General features: G+C 37.2%; 1 protein-coding gene across 1 annotated transcript; it reads right to left on the bottom strand.

The window, feature by feature from the left end:
* Window positions 1-716: 716 nt before the first annotated feature.
* On the bottom strand, window positions 717-8,011 carry rnaset2 (ribonuclease T2). The gene is made up of 10 exons (XM_054614056.1): window positions 7,899-8,011; window positions 6,832-6,909; window positions 6,675-6,729; window positions 4,681-4,736; window positions 4,355-4,412; window positions 3,946-4,010; window positions 3,058-3,168; window positions 2,700-2,748; window positions 2,437-2,511; window positions 717-2,304 (listed from the first exon to the last, which is right to left on the bottom strand). The coding sequence occupies exons 2-10, from the start codon at window positions 6,900-6,902 to the stop codon at window positions 2,110-2,112; spliced, it is 735 nt and encodes a 244-aa protein (XP_054470031.1). The 5' UTR covers window positions 6,903-6,909; window positions 7,899-8,011; the 3' UTR covers window positions 717-2,109.
* Window positions 8,012-13,157: the final 5,146 nt, after the last annotated feature.

Here is a 13,157-nt window from a genome sequence, read left to right as displayed (position 1 = left end):
AAGTGGGGGAGATGGGAGAAGGGCTTTATTAAATGTAAGCAAGAGGTAAAGTCAGGACTGCTGCTCTACCTGGGTCTAGTGTCTGTAGCTGATGTGGGCTTTAATTTATTTCTAAAATAAGATCTTATATATTCAGTCAGGGTAATTCGACTCAAGCACTCAAACTGTGATCCTCAAACTTAGAATGTCCCTAAAAACAGAGCTCATAGTGCTGTTTTTTTTTTTTTTTTTTTTTTTTTTTTAATGTGTTTGACAGGATTTGGACCACATTTAGAATATAGCTGGCCAAAGTTTCAAGGAAATTACTATTGAAAATGTAATCAGATGTGTCCAGTCAATCTGCTGTGCTGTGTTGTGGGAGGAGATTCAGGATTATGGACTGGTGTCTTTGTCCCGGGAGGATTAGGCTCTGTAAGGAGATCACAACATTAATATTCATACCCACTGAGTAGATGTGGAGAGATAGAAAGACTGGAATAGTACTGTGCTATTCTACATTATACTACATGCATTTTGACAGAGGTTAAACTGCACCTTTATAACCATCCTGACTCCTGCCACCACCGTTTTTAGGCAGATGGTCCTTCTATATTCATTCACCAAGATCTGTTTATAGCTTACATTCGCTTTCAATTCTATAGATTAAAAATGCACATAGATACACTTTAATAAATATTCAATATTACATAATAACTCACAAATGACTTGATGGTAGATTGACTTGATATCCAATGTTTTATTGACATATAAAAAATGACAGTACAAATGTTAATTTCAGTGATTTCAAACCACAGTATTTGCCCACTGCAGCTGTAATTACAATTGCATTTCATTTTACCTTTCAGAGAATTTATTCATCTATGCACACAAACAGCAACTGCAAACGGCACCAATAAAAACAAGTTATTGTACAAATCAGCTGGGGATTAAGTACTGTTCACCCTATCATTTGCTGCATCTTTGAGAAACAAAAATAGTGTATAAATTAACTTGTGTATTGCGTTTAGTGTGGGTCGTGGCGTTTCCATGGTAAAGTTCATGGGTATTTGGACTGATATTTACTAAAACAGAATGACGTAGCATTTAATCATTACACCATATAATATATACACTAAATTTCTAGTCTATACATGGTTCAATGGTTTTTAAGTTCACAAATGTGACCAACAGTCATTTATCAGCAGCATGGATAGACCCAACCAGGCCTACAGCACAACATTAAATAAGGGTTTGTACTTAGGCCATACCATAACTCCGATTAGTTAATAATGCCTGAAAGCTGTAGATGTGGTTGCAAAGCAGAAGTGTTTGTTTAAAACTGATGGCCCTTGCCACAAAAGCCCTTAAAAAATAGCATATTGGCCAATATTATTTGTGAAGTGATTGAACAAAAGAGAGCAGCTATTGTGATCTATTGGATGAATTTAATCATCATAATGTAACTAAAAATCCCATCAGCCCCGCAAAAAACGAGATGGCACTTAATAGATGCTACATAAGCACACAAATGTGATATAAAATATGGCCAGACATCACAGGATATTCAACTTTGATGGTTTGACATCTACGCGGCCAATTCCCTGAAGTAAGAGTCACCAGTAAATGTGACGCAAGGCTCCCCTCATTTGCCAACAAGATACAGTACGTTAACTGTCCATCTACCCACCTGCCTAACCTGAACTCACGATGACCCCTTTTTAGCAATGAAGAAAAAAAAAAACATGCTGTGCACTGTATCCGATTCATGTACTAGCAGGGGTCAGAAAGGGACATCATTCCATTAAAGCACTGCGTAGTAATGGAGTGTGTGTCTGGTCTTTTGTAGGTTATATAAAAAGCAATGCACTTAAAAGGAGATTCTTTTTCAAGTACCCGACACAGTCAGAATTTTTACAAAGTTCAAAAATGTTTCAGACTGCAATGATTGTTTAGAGGTATCTTTGACATTTCTCATTAAAGTTATGATTTTCATTGTGAAGTCTAGAAAAAATATAATTATGGTTAAGTCAGTGTGTGCGCACATGCTAAATCACAGTACGGTTTATTTAGTTTTAAGTCTTTGGGTTTGTTAAAGTAGGGTTGTAGTGTGCCGTTGCATATATATGTGTTCTATTGAAGAGGTGGGTAGTAAACTGGCATATCATGGTCACACACACTGAATCCAGATGCCTTGCCATCAACAATGAGATTGTCCCAGTCTCCCTTAGACAACTTCTCTGTGGGAAATTGTTTCTCACAGTCCATGAGGGTGAAGTCAGGGTTGAAACAGATCTCAATCTGCCCCAAAATCTGGACATCTGCGTTCTGTGAAACACCAAAACACACATTTTAACAATCTAACAGACTTGAATACACTGATACCTGACAAAAAGGACTTTGCAAAACACCAACAGCAAATAATGACTTCTTTATTTGAATGAAATTAGGTGTTTATACCTTTGATGGATGGATACATTGGATCTTAGGTTTGACGCTGTAGAAGTTCTCTATGACTCCTTCGATTTGTGAAAGCTACAACCAAACACATTATGAGCAGAGGGAAGAGCAAAATTGGGAGGCAAAGTTATCATTACAGACCCTATAATTACAAGGCACTTTATTCCTAACATAACAAAAATATTTGAGATTCTAATACACCATACAATTCTATATACCATTATTATGTATACCATTTAATTTTAAAATATAAATAGACCTACTTTGTAGTATGTTTCTGAAGGGGTGATGTCAAACTTCTTCAGGACGCTACAACAACAGAAACACAGATTTATATTTGACGCTTTTATGCCTTTATCCAGAGCGATTTGAAATAGTATCTATATATACTGTGGACAGCAAACATATGCAGGGTTGACAGTGATCAGAAACATCAAGAAAATACAAAGAACTACAAATTGAAACATTGTTTAAGAGGACAGGTGTGTGTGTGCGTGTGTGTGTGCGTGTGTGTGTGTGTGTGTGTGTGCGTGTGTGTGTGTGTGTGTGTGTGTGTGTGTGTGTGTGTGTGTGTGTGTGTGTGTGTGTGTGTGTGTGTGTGTGTGTGTGTGTGTGTGAGGGTGTAAATCCAACTTGTGGTATAGTTCCAGTGCCTTGCCGAAGTATTTGTGTTGACTATTCAAAGAAGCTGCTTTGGCTGCACATGTTCCATGTTTGTGCCACTCATACTTCCTGTTGAAACAAACAATAGGTTTTACAATAATTATGGACAAAGTAATGTTCGGAATACACTACATGATAATGAATATCTCAATGCTTAATATATTTGACTAGATTCCACAGAACTCTGAATATGATCCTCTGGTCAGAGCTGGTTAATAATAAATATCTGAGCACAGTACGCTTGTCAACAGTCTATAAATGCACGAAGCAGCATTTTAAAGTTTATTCACAGATTTATAGAGGGATTGGATATACTTTATAATAATTGTGCAGTAGTGTATCAAGAAGAAAGATACGCTGTTATTTCTGTCATTAAAAAAAACCTGGAAATAAATGCTTGTAGCCTTTCAGAGGCCAAGTGAAATGTGTTGCTGTGTACTGCATAAAATCATCAGATCACCTACTGTAATATTTGCTTTCTTTAAATTTATTGTTGGTCTGAAAATAAGTTAATGATCACATACTGTATGGCTCTAAGATCATAAACATTCAAGAGTGTACACAGCACGGTATGGTGGAGTAAAGTACATCAATGTCCACTACTACAATCAGCAATTTTATACAGTAATACAGTAGTATTTATCACTGTCAATGACTTGCATATCCAAATATACAATAGACAAAACAGACAAACAATGCAGCTGCAGTTGTTAGATATATGCAAGATAATACTATTGTGGTGGTAACACAGTAATATAGTATATAAAACTAGAACATACCAGACTAAAGAAAGTATCAAACAGATTGACAGACAAAACATTTTTTAAAGATTGATTAATACAATACCAGAATGAAGCAGACGAGGGGTTAAGCAAGTCAGGCCAACTCTTCTTCATGTCTGGAAGCAGGTCCTAAAAACACACACCCAAAATCAGATTTGTTTTTATCCATCAGTATACCAGCTAGAGAAAAGGAGAATAACAACATTAATTTACTTTCCCAAATTGGGAATGCCCAATTTTACTGTCTCAGTTTCATGTGCTTTAGATCAAAAGAGCTTTTCATTAAGCTTTCTGAAGAGTATGAAGTTTTCTCTCATTTCTTCTTAGTCCTGCCAATTGGAATCTGTGCAACTGTTGTCTGTTTGTTTTGCATGATAAATTAAAGTGACTTTCTGATTTACAGAAAGAATATATTAATTACATGGAATTTACAACCAGTTATAAAGACAGGCTCAGTCTAAACAGTGTTGTACCTCTATCTGAGAAGAGTTAAAATGCCATGATGAATTGCAGTCAATCCCTTTATCTGGCCTGGAAAACAGTAAGATTAACAATATTAGATATCTCATTTGCCCTGTGTTACTCATTCACAGAGAAAGAAAAGTAGTAAAAACAGGTATAACAAACGGGCAACAATGACTTATTAATGACATTTATAGACAGGACATTTACTCGTAACCATTTATTTAAGTGCAATACATAGCCTATAAGAGGAAGTTGTTAACATCTACCATGATGATAATGAAAAGAAGACACTGGTATCTGATTTACAAAAACCCCAACCCACACAAACACATACCAAAGTCCATGTAGTGTCCAGTAGCTTATGTTGGGATGACAGGCTGGCTGTTCCGTCTGAAATTAATAAAATCGTATTGTTATTCCATCTGGACGCATAAGCCGAATACTTAATTACGTTATTAATAATTAAAATGAGCACAAAGCAAATTTGGAGAGCAGCTACTTGTGCTGCAACTAATTATTATTTTTGTTAGTGATTAATTTTAATTATTCATAGATGAACCATTTCATTTTAAGACATGAAATTAACAATCACTTTAACATACAGTATGCCTTAAAATTGCCTCAATAGAATCTCCTACTTAGAATTTAAGTTTGTCAATCATTAAGCAAAATGAGACCCAGAGCAAATAAATTGCAAAACATTTTCCATCCTAAACATAAACTAAGACTAAGACCACAATCTTGCCAAACCTTATGACACACAACAAGGCATACGATACAAAACCACATGTCACAAGAAGGATTGACTCATCAGAAAGGTTGTCAAGAAAGCATAAAAAGCAAGAAATGTGCTGTCAAAAGCACATAAGAATGTGTTTTGTATCCAGACTTTGGTTAAAACTGCATCTTCCTGTGTTGAACAACTCTTGCCTAATCAAACCAGATTGTTGACACACAGACAAACTCATGACTCAATCATAGCAACCACATGATGTTCAAAGACAAAACATTTCCTCAGTGATGCAGTATATAGGTAGCATTCTTGGGCAACATAAGAGGGTAAAATTGTCTAAAGACATGGACTTGGATACAATGTCAATTACCAGTATAACATTATTGTTGGATAAATATTATCTATCTATACTACCCTCAATTATTGTACAACAGGGTTCATCTTTACTGGTGCACAAATCGATATTACCAGATACAGACGTAGTACTTTGGCTGGACCAACAGATAAAGTTATCACTGGACTAAGATTGCTGCATGTTGTTCAGATTTGTGGGGGTATTCACATTAATTTCCTTAGACGGGAGCTAAGCTTTACGGTTATTCTGACATCACATTAACGTAGCACAAAGCGCATGGCATTTTGTACTGCTTAACTTAGTCTAGGGCCAAGCGTACTTCCCCTTCCTCATTACTCTTCTACGTTTAAGTCACTGCATTTCCCGACAGAACGCCACATTTGAATTTCAGTTTGCCGCCTTGCATAGCTTAAACAGAGCAGCTCATATTTGTAGCCAGAGCAGCAAGTTATTGGACTGCAATAGCATGGGAAAAACTGGTATTGGCTATATTGAGCTATTCTTTTTACAGGGCTGAACGCCAACCTGCTGTGAAACACCTCACACCATAAACGACAACAAAACGCAGTACGAGACTGTTTATTTATGTTATTTACCTGATTTATGTTCACTTATTTCATTTCAGGTCAGTGTCTATTGTGTTTTAATGTCATTTATGGTGCATGGTGGAGAGCTAAAAACAATTCAGTTTATTTTGTATAGCCCTCACAAATTACAAATTTGTAATTTATAACCATCCTCTGTCGCATGTGCACAGCCTATAAGAGTAATTTATAACCCGCGCAAGAGATGTAGAGTCGACCTAAAAAACCTTTATGGAATGCAGTCTATTCAGGTAACTTAGGTAAGGGTTCACTGAAGCTACAAACACTGGGGGAAACTTTTAAAGGGAGAGTGAAAATCCCCTGACAGCAACAAGGCCAGAAAGATGACAGCGAGGGTTTATTATGTTATTTTGTAAATTATAACCATATAGGAACAGCTTGGATGCAAGGCAATTTCTTTCCTTATATATTGTAGTGCTATAAGTTTGTCAACCATATACAATGGATTGATTTAAGTAACTTAAATGTATGCTCCAAGTGTGCACTGAGTAGCTTTATTATAGCAAAACAGATGAGCCGAATCGGGACTCTGTATCGGCAGATACTCTACATTAAATGACTCGGATTGCAGGCAATGAAACTTGATCGGGACATCCCTGGAATAAAGGAATTAGTAAAGGCAGACAGAAACTCACCATACAGAATGTGCTCGGCCAGTGGTGGGTCAGGATCAGTTTGGTCCACATGTGTCTGAAATACATGCACTTTCATTAATTAAAATAATCGCAGTTTATTAGACCATCTACCATCACATTCATCGACACGTACAGTATATTGTTTTGCTGTACTTACGGAGGTGAAATCACAAAGGCAGATGACAGGGCTGCTGCCAGGCAGAGCAGAAAAGGGGAGCAGAACTTCATGTCAGATCTAAAAAGAAGATAATACATTTGTCAACAGCTGCTTTTATGCAGAACTCTGGTAATGTACATGAGAACAACCCAGGTTCCTCCAACATCCACATTATGACATCAACATCGACAACAACAACGTCCAGAGAGTAGAACTGGTTAAATAAAACATTTGTGACTGTGGAGAATTCATGCATTCAAGTTCATTCTCTAATAATTGATTTTGATGAAGCCATGTATTACAGATATTGAAACGGGCTCATGCGCAGAACAGGTTGTGGTTTTAACTGCAAGTAAGTGAGTGGTAAGACCTCATGTGACTACTTCATTATGCAATGAACAAAGACTTTTGTCACAGCAACCTCTCCCTTAACTACACTAAGGAATACATTAAATGTGTTAGAAACCTGATCCACACACACAACCAGGACCAGTTTAACTAACAGTGCCATGAATCAGGCACATTGTCACTACTGTTGTGCACAGTAGTGATATAATGCCAATTCTGAGACTGGCAACAATGATTGTCACATAACCTGTCACATGGTGCCTAAATGGGCTTTTTTCACTGTCGCAACTCAGGCTGAATTTCCCACAATCATAATGAAACAGTCAAGTTGTGTCAGTGCAGAATGTTCTGGGAAACATACCACACTACATCTAAAGTCAGAAACATCTAGGAAACTTCTTAGAAAACATAGCAGCTCTTTAAAACTACAGTGCAGCGAACAGTTCAGCAACCTGAGGAAAAACTCTTTAGTTAACAAACAAATGGCGATGACCAACTTTGAAGGGAACAGCAAAAAAAACAACATGATTGTGTAGATAATCTGAAGACTTTAACGACCTTAATACTCGATATAATATCGGAAGTTGAACTTTAAACATTAACCAGCTAAATGAACGAATCATCAGTCGGTTCACGACGAATACAATGTAAAACCGCATTGATATATAAACCAAACAACCCTTACATTTAAACAAATGTTATGTTAACACATGACTCACATTGTGCCGGATATGTCTGCAACAAAACAATTGTGGTGGTTACTCCAGTGCGTCGCAGATAACCAGGTAGAGAGCTGTGCAGACACAAGATAGGGTGTTGTTGATGTCCCGCAGCCGAGTCACTGGGCCCGTCTGCTCAGCCAATCGTGTGCGCCGTAGACGTCCTGCGTCGTCACGTGGTAGAATGGTTGGCTTGATTTGTTGTCCGGACTGCGCCGGCTTATACTTTTCCGGCAACTTTTAAGTAATGTTTTGAAGCCCAGTTCGCTGATGTAAGAGTGTACAATCGTCCCTTTCAAGACAGTTTTTTTTATATCTATATCTCTCTCTTTATATATAGAGAGAGATATAGATATAGATATATATATATGGTAAACTACAGTGTATATTCATGATCATTTTTTATTTTATTTGGAAAGAAAAAATTGCAGCGACAAGATCTCTTGAAAGTAGCTCTGATATATTGATCTACATTGGAGACAAATAATAAATAATAAAAAAAAATGTGTAACTTACCAACTCAGATTTGACAAAAGTGTCACTTCTCTAACACATCTACTTTCTGATTAAGAATTTTTTTCCTGATTTTGGAGAGAATACAACAGATTGAAAATCTGACCAGCATGCATTGGCAACAGCATTTGTGAAATTTGGAAGCTGTGTTCTTCTCTGTGTCATTGTCAATTGAGAATGTTAGTTTCACAATGTGATCACCAAAAATGATTTACAGTAATGCATCTCTGGCAGTATTAGGGTGTACACACACACACGCACACACATCATATATATATTCTGACATTCTCCATTGACACCCTTTATGAACACAGTTTCCAAATTTTCAGTCAGGCTGTTCCCTTTATGGGGTGCTCTGAACTAAACGATTCATAATTTAAAGTTAATCGGAAAGGCCTTACTTAATAATTGCATGTAGTGCCCAGGGGTTCCTTTTTAAATAGTGACTCGTTATAAGCAAATGTGTAAAATGAAGCATGTCAGGAAACGTGTAGAATAATTAATCTTGCTATGTCTCCAGGGACTGCAATGTCAAATGATGCTTCCTGGAATATTCAAAATTGTATAATATCCTCCTGGAATAAGAACCAGTTGCAAACCTGTTCCAATTTACAATTTTCTTTTTTACTATGTTATTTCTCCCTCGTTTAAATGTTGAAAATGTATCACACCTCAGCCCGGGCTCACCAACATCTCAGACAATATTAACAGCCAACAACATAATATACTCAAATGATCACTTGGCTGTGGTTACACTGTACCTGCACATGACCAACAGAGGGCTCTTTCGACCACAGACAGACGTCATTCCTGTTTTTGACACACACACACACACACACACACACACACACACACACACACACACACACACACACACACACACACACACACACACACACACACACACACACACACACACACAGATAGATAGATCGACAAAAAGAGAAACAAAGATTAGAGTAGTGCACAGAAGTACAGTGAGTATTACATGGACTGACTGGAGTATAAACCTTTTGCCCATGTAAAACATACAAGATTTTTTAAAGCATGATAAACCATTAACGAGCAAGTCATATGTCTCATGTGTCCGTATTACCTTTCACAGTTTAACCTCTCAACAAAATGCTTTTTAATATACTTTGTATTTATCTATACTTTTATAAATCCTATATATTTAGCATACATGATTGACATTGTTTGAAATGTAATCTCTCATTTAAAAAAGTTATTTTTCAAAATGTTATTGGGAAGATAATGGAGATGGGACCTTGTAAATCCAAAACCCAAGCCTGGATTCTGATTAATTTTGTTTGAAATGTCTTCATTTATTTAATGGAAAACACAATACTCAGGTGCCAGATGACAATTCTAAATATAATGCGTTGAGGCATTCATAGCTTTTGAATATTTATTCTCTTTTAGATGAACTATTTTCATTGAATGTTATCTCTGCTGAGTCAAAACACATGTAGGCATTATTTACTCTCCTGTCTTTTTTGTGTCTTTTGTTTTTAGAAATAACCTCTCTAAATGTGCAAATGACATGATACATTTATTCAGTTTTATTAATGTATAAACATCCTGTACTTAAATAGATTATGTTTTCAGCAAGATTTCTAATCATGTTAAACATTTTCTGCAAAATCAAAGCTATCCCACATATTTGTGTTCTCTGAGATGTCGAGAACAATCTCCTGTGCATGACGTTTTTGCTCTGTTCATATGATGGTATCCCGTTCAGACCATCTGACAGACACAGAATGTTTAGAGAAAGCTGCTGGTTACTGCTCTTCATTGGCGGTGGGAAACCGAAACTTAGTGAAAACACTTCTGATCAGGCATAAAGCTCACCATTCTGTGGCTTATTGTCCATATAAATGATAACATCACATCATCTCTGATACAGTGTAGCTCACAGATGCTTCCCAGCTTTCCCCCAGATTTTTTCCTGGGAAGCTTCCTGTTGTCTGGAGATAGTCCCAAACAAAGCAATGGCCTCTGCAGAGACAGTGATACAGAGCTTCCAGTCTTGTTATATTATAATATTAATACTTAATTCTCTAATCTTTGATTGCTTTTTCTTTCTAACAGTGACCCTAAAACTCCGTAGTAGTTGAGAAACTACAATCCAGCATTTAGGTTTTATCTTATTCTCTCGTTAATTTAATTTGTCATTGGGCAGCCTTTTGATCAACAATATTGCAGTGGAAATTTTAGTAGTCGCTGGATATTGGTTGGATCCTACCAAATTCTACTCCCTTGTTCACACATTACACACTCCTAACCAAGCCACCATCCTGCCACTCGCTCTCTCTCTTTTTCTCAAGTGTACCTCCATGCTTTCCCATCATTTGATTTCGCCTCAGATGTGAAATGTGTTCTACAGCTCCTCCACTGTGTCAGGAATAGTCTAGCTGTAACTGTAGCTAGTTTTATAAATAGGCCCTGGTCAAAGTTCAGCATGCGACACAGTGTCTCAAGATGTTTTACATGGAGAAAGATCTTACAGAGGGGCTGAAATACAGTTTAAATTGTAGCTAAAATGATTTAAATGTATATGTGAAACGACCATAGACTATAGATATGTTTTAATATTGAATTTAAATGGATTTTCAGAGTTTTAAGGTGCATGCTCGATAAGCTCTGAAATGCTGTCTAAGGTATGTTTTATAATCCAACAACTATGCCATAATGGTATGGCAGAAATTTAAGTGACCAGGCTTGTTGCAATGTGGTTCTTGAATAAGCTCACTATCTTGCTGCCTATTCTAAACACGCTGCTTGAAAATTTGGCAGTGCCCCCGTAACATATTCTCTGCATTGTCTAGATCAGGTGGTATACTTGAATAAACAGTTGATGAGCATCAATTGTTGAGCAAACATCCCAGAAACCAGCAATTGGGCTAACTCCTAAAAGCAAACATTTGTCTGGTTCTAGTGGCCCTGAGTCTTGAAGGATACTGGTTATATATAGGCAAGCTCTCTGTCCTTATAAGGCCTCAGGGAAAGGCAGGTGGGGGTCGGTTGGAGACGGGTGGTGGTTTTGCTGGCCTGGTACTTGGTTTAGGCTGACTCCCGGTGGATTCAGGCTGATAACCGAAGTCCCTGCAAAGGAAATCTGAAGGGATAAAGTAAGCTATAATTTCATTCTCTTTTTGTTTCTATCAACCTTCTATCTTAGCTTTTACTCTTAAGTTTCACATCCAATTGCTGCTCGTGGGATTAGTTGGGTGGAAGAATTAGGGAAAGACCAAGAAATGTTGCATGGCCCTAACCAAAGCTGATGATACTTAAAGTGATGAACGATGATATGTATATGAAGTATGAAGGATATGCTGAAATTCAATCTGAATAAATTAGTTAAACACTGTTTTGACGATAATGGCCTTGTTGGAGACAAAACAACAGTTGTCTTTGTGTTCATAGTTAGACTCTTAATTGGTTAAAATGGACTCCCACTGGAGAGTAAAACTTGTCGGGGAAACTCAGGACTGTTTCTTCAGTGCACAAATTGCTGGTGTGTAATTCTGGAACTCATAGCGTGTTTACTTTGTTTGATCTTAAAATAATAATCTTACAATACAAAGAAGCCATTATTATTCAGTTGTATTACAATTGCCACTAGTGAGCACACAGCAACCGTTGTATCCATATAGCAACTGTTCAGAGGTTTTTTATGGTTATGGTTGAGAATTCAGAGGTTTACTGTTGCAGGCGGCGCGGCTCGGGTGTCATTTGGCAGACATTTGTGCTGTTACAGTTTTGGCTGGACTGACAGAAGCAGAGGACAGCCAATAGGACAGATGGGACTAGAATATGACAAGCCTGCAGTAAAAAACTTGCCTGAGGTCAGGCGAATTTAATGCTGATTTTCCTTGGAAGCACAACGTCTCCCTATGTCTCCAGCTTTGATTTTGTTGTTGTGACAATGCTCTAGAGGGTGTTACATAAATTAACTGTACTAACTCACATGAGACAATAGGGACTTAAGCTGGTTTGTCGTTCCTTGTGTCGGATGAAGAACATTTTCTGTGATAAATTACTATTTTTGGGGCTTTTTTTGTTTTGCACAACCACCTGATTTAACCAGGAATGTAACTGTTTAATTGACTTTAGGGGTTGGGGCATTATGATGTCAATATCTGATTGTCTAGCTGCTTGATTAACAGTTTTAAGGCATAAGAAGTGAGTAAAACATGCAGGGGTGAGAGAAGTGGAAACAGGAATGTCTTTGCCATTGGAGCATGTCTCAGTAGCTTTCAGGGTAAGGTTTTGCCAGGGAGAATCGCTTCATGTTTCATCTGTCCTTATTTCTGGTCTCTGAGGACTTCGGTGATGTAAGGCAATTATGTTTGAATGCCGCAATGACTGCATGATGTAAGACAAAGTTATGTTCTTGCTTTGTTACGTATACTGTAAAACGACTTATGTCAGACACACAACAACTAAACTGCCAGTGATACGTGTGTAGCAGTTGTTCCCTGTCTGTTTTTTGTGTCAGTGGTAATATCAGGGTGTTATTCATGCCATGTTACGTCTCAGTCTAGTTGCTAGTGCGGGATATAATGTGAATAATAGAAACATGTTATGATAAGAGCTGTTTTACAGAGCTTACACTAAGTAACACACCTCTCATATTTCATTAAGCAGTGTTTTATTCACTTGTCTTTAAAGTTGAAAACAACTGTATTCACAGTCCACCACCTTATTTAAAACTGTAATGAATATACAATTGCTAATGCTCAA

The sequence above is a fragment of the Anoplopoma fimbria genome, chromosome 2, assembly GCF_027596085.1.
Source record: "Anoplopoma fimbria isolate UVic2021 breed Golden Eagle Sablefish chromosome 2, Afim_UVic_2022, whole genome shotgun sequence".
In the NCBI taxonomy this organism is placed as follows: domain Eukaryota; kingdom Metazoa; phylum Chordata; class Actinopteri; order Perciformes; family Anoplopomatidae; genus Anoplopoma; species Anoplopoma fimbria.
The sequence above is the reverse complement of the archived record's forward strand: the minus strand, read 5'-3'. Positions and strand labels throughout refer to the sequence as shown.

Coding starts and splice junctions, on each gene's coding strand:
- rnaset2 (XM_054614056.1), bottom strand. CDS start 6,902: ATGAAGTTCTGCTCCCCTTTTCTGCTCTGCCTGGCAGCAGCCCTGTCA. Junction 6,730..6,831: donor GCCTTTGTGATTTCACCTCC/GTAAGTACAGCA, acceptor CATGTATTTCAG/ACACATGTGGACCAAACTGA. Junction 3,169..3,945: donor CCCTCGTCTGCTTCATTCTG/GTATTGTATTAA, acceptor TTGTTTCAACAG/GAAGTATGAGTGGCACAAAC.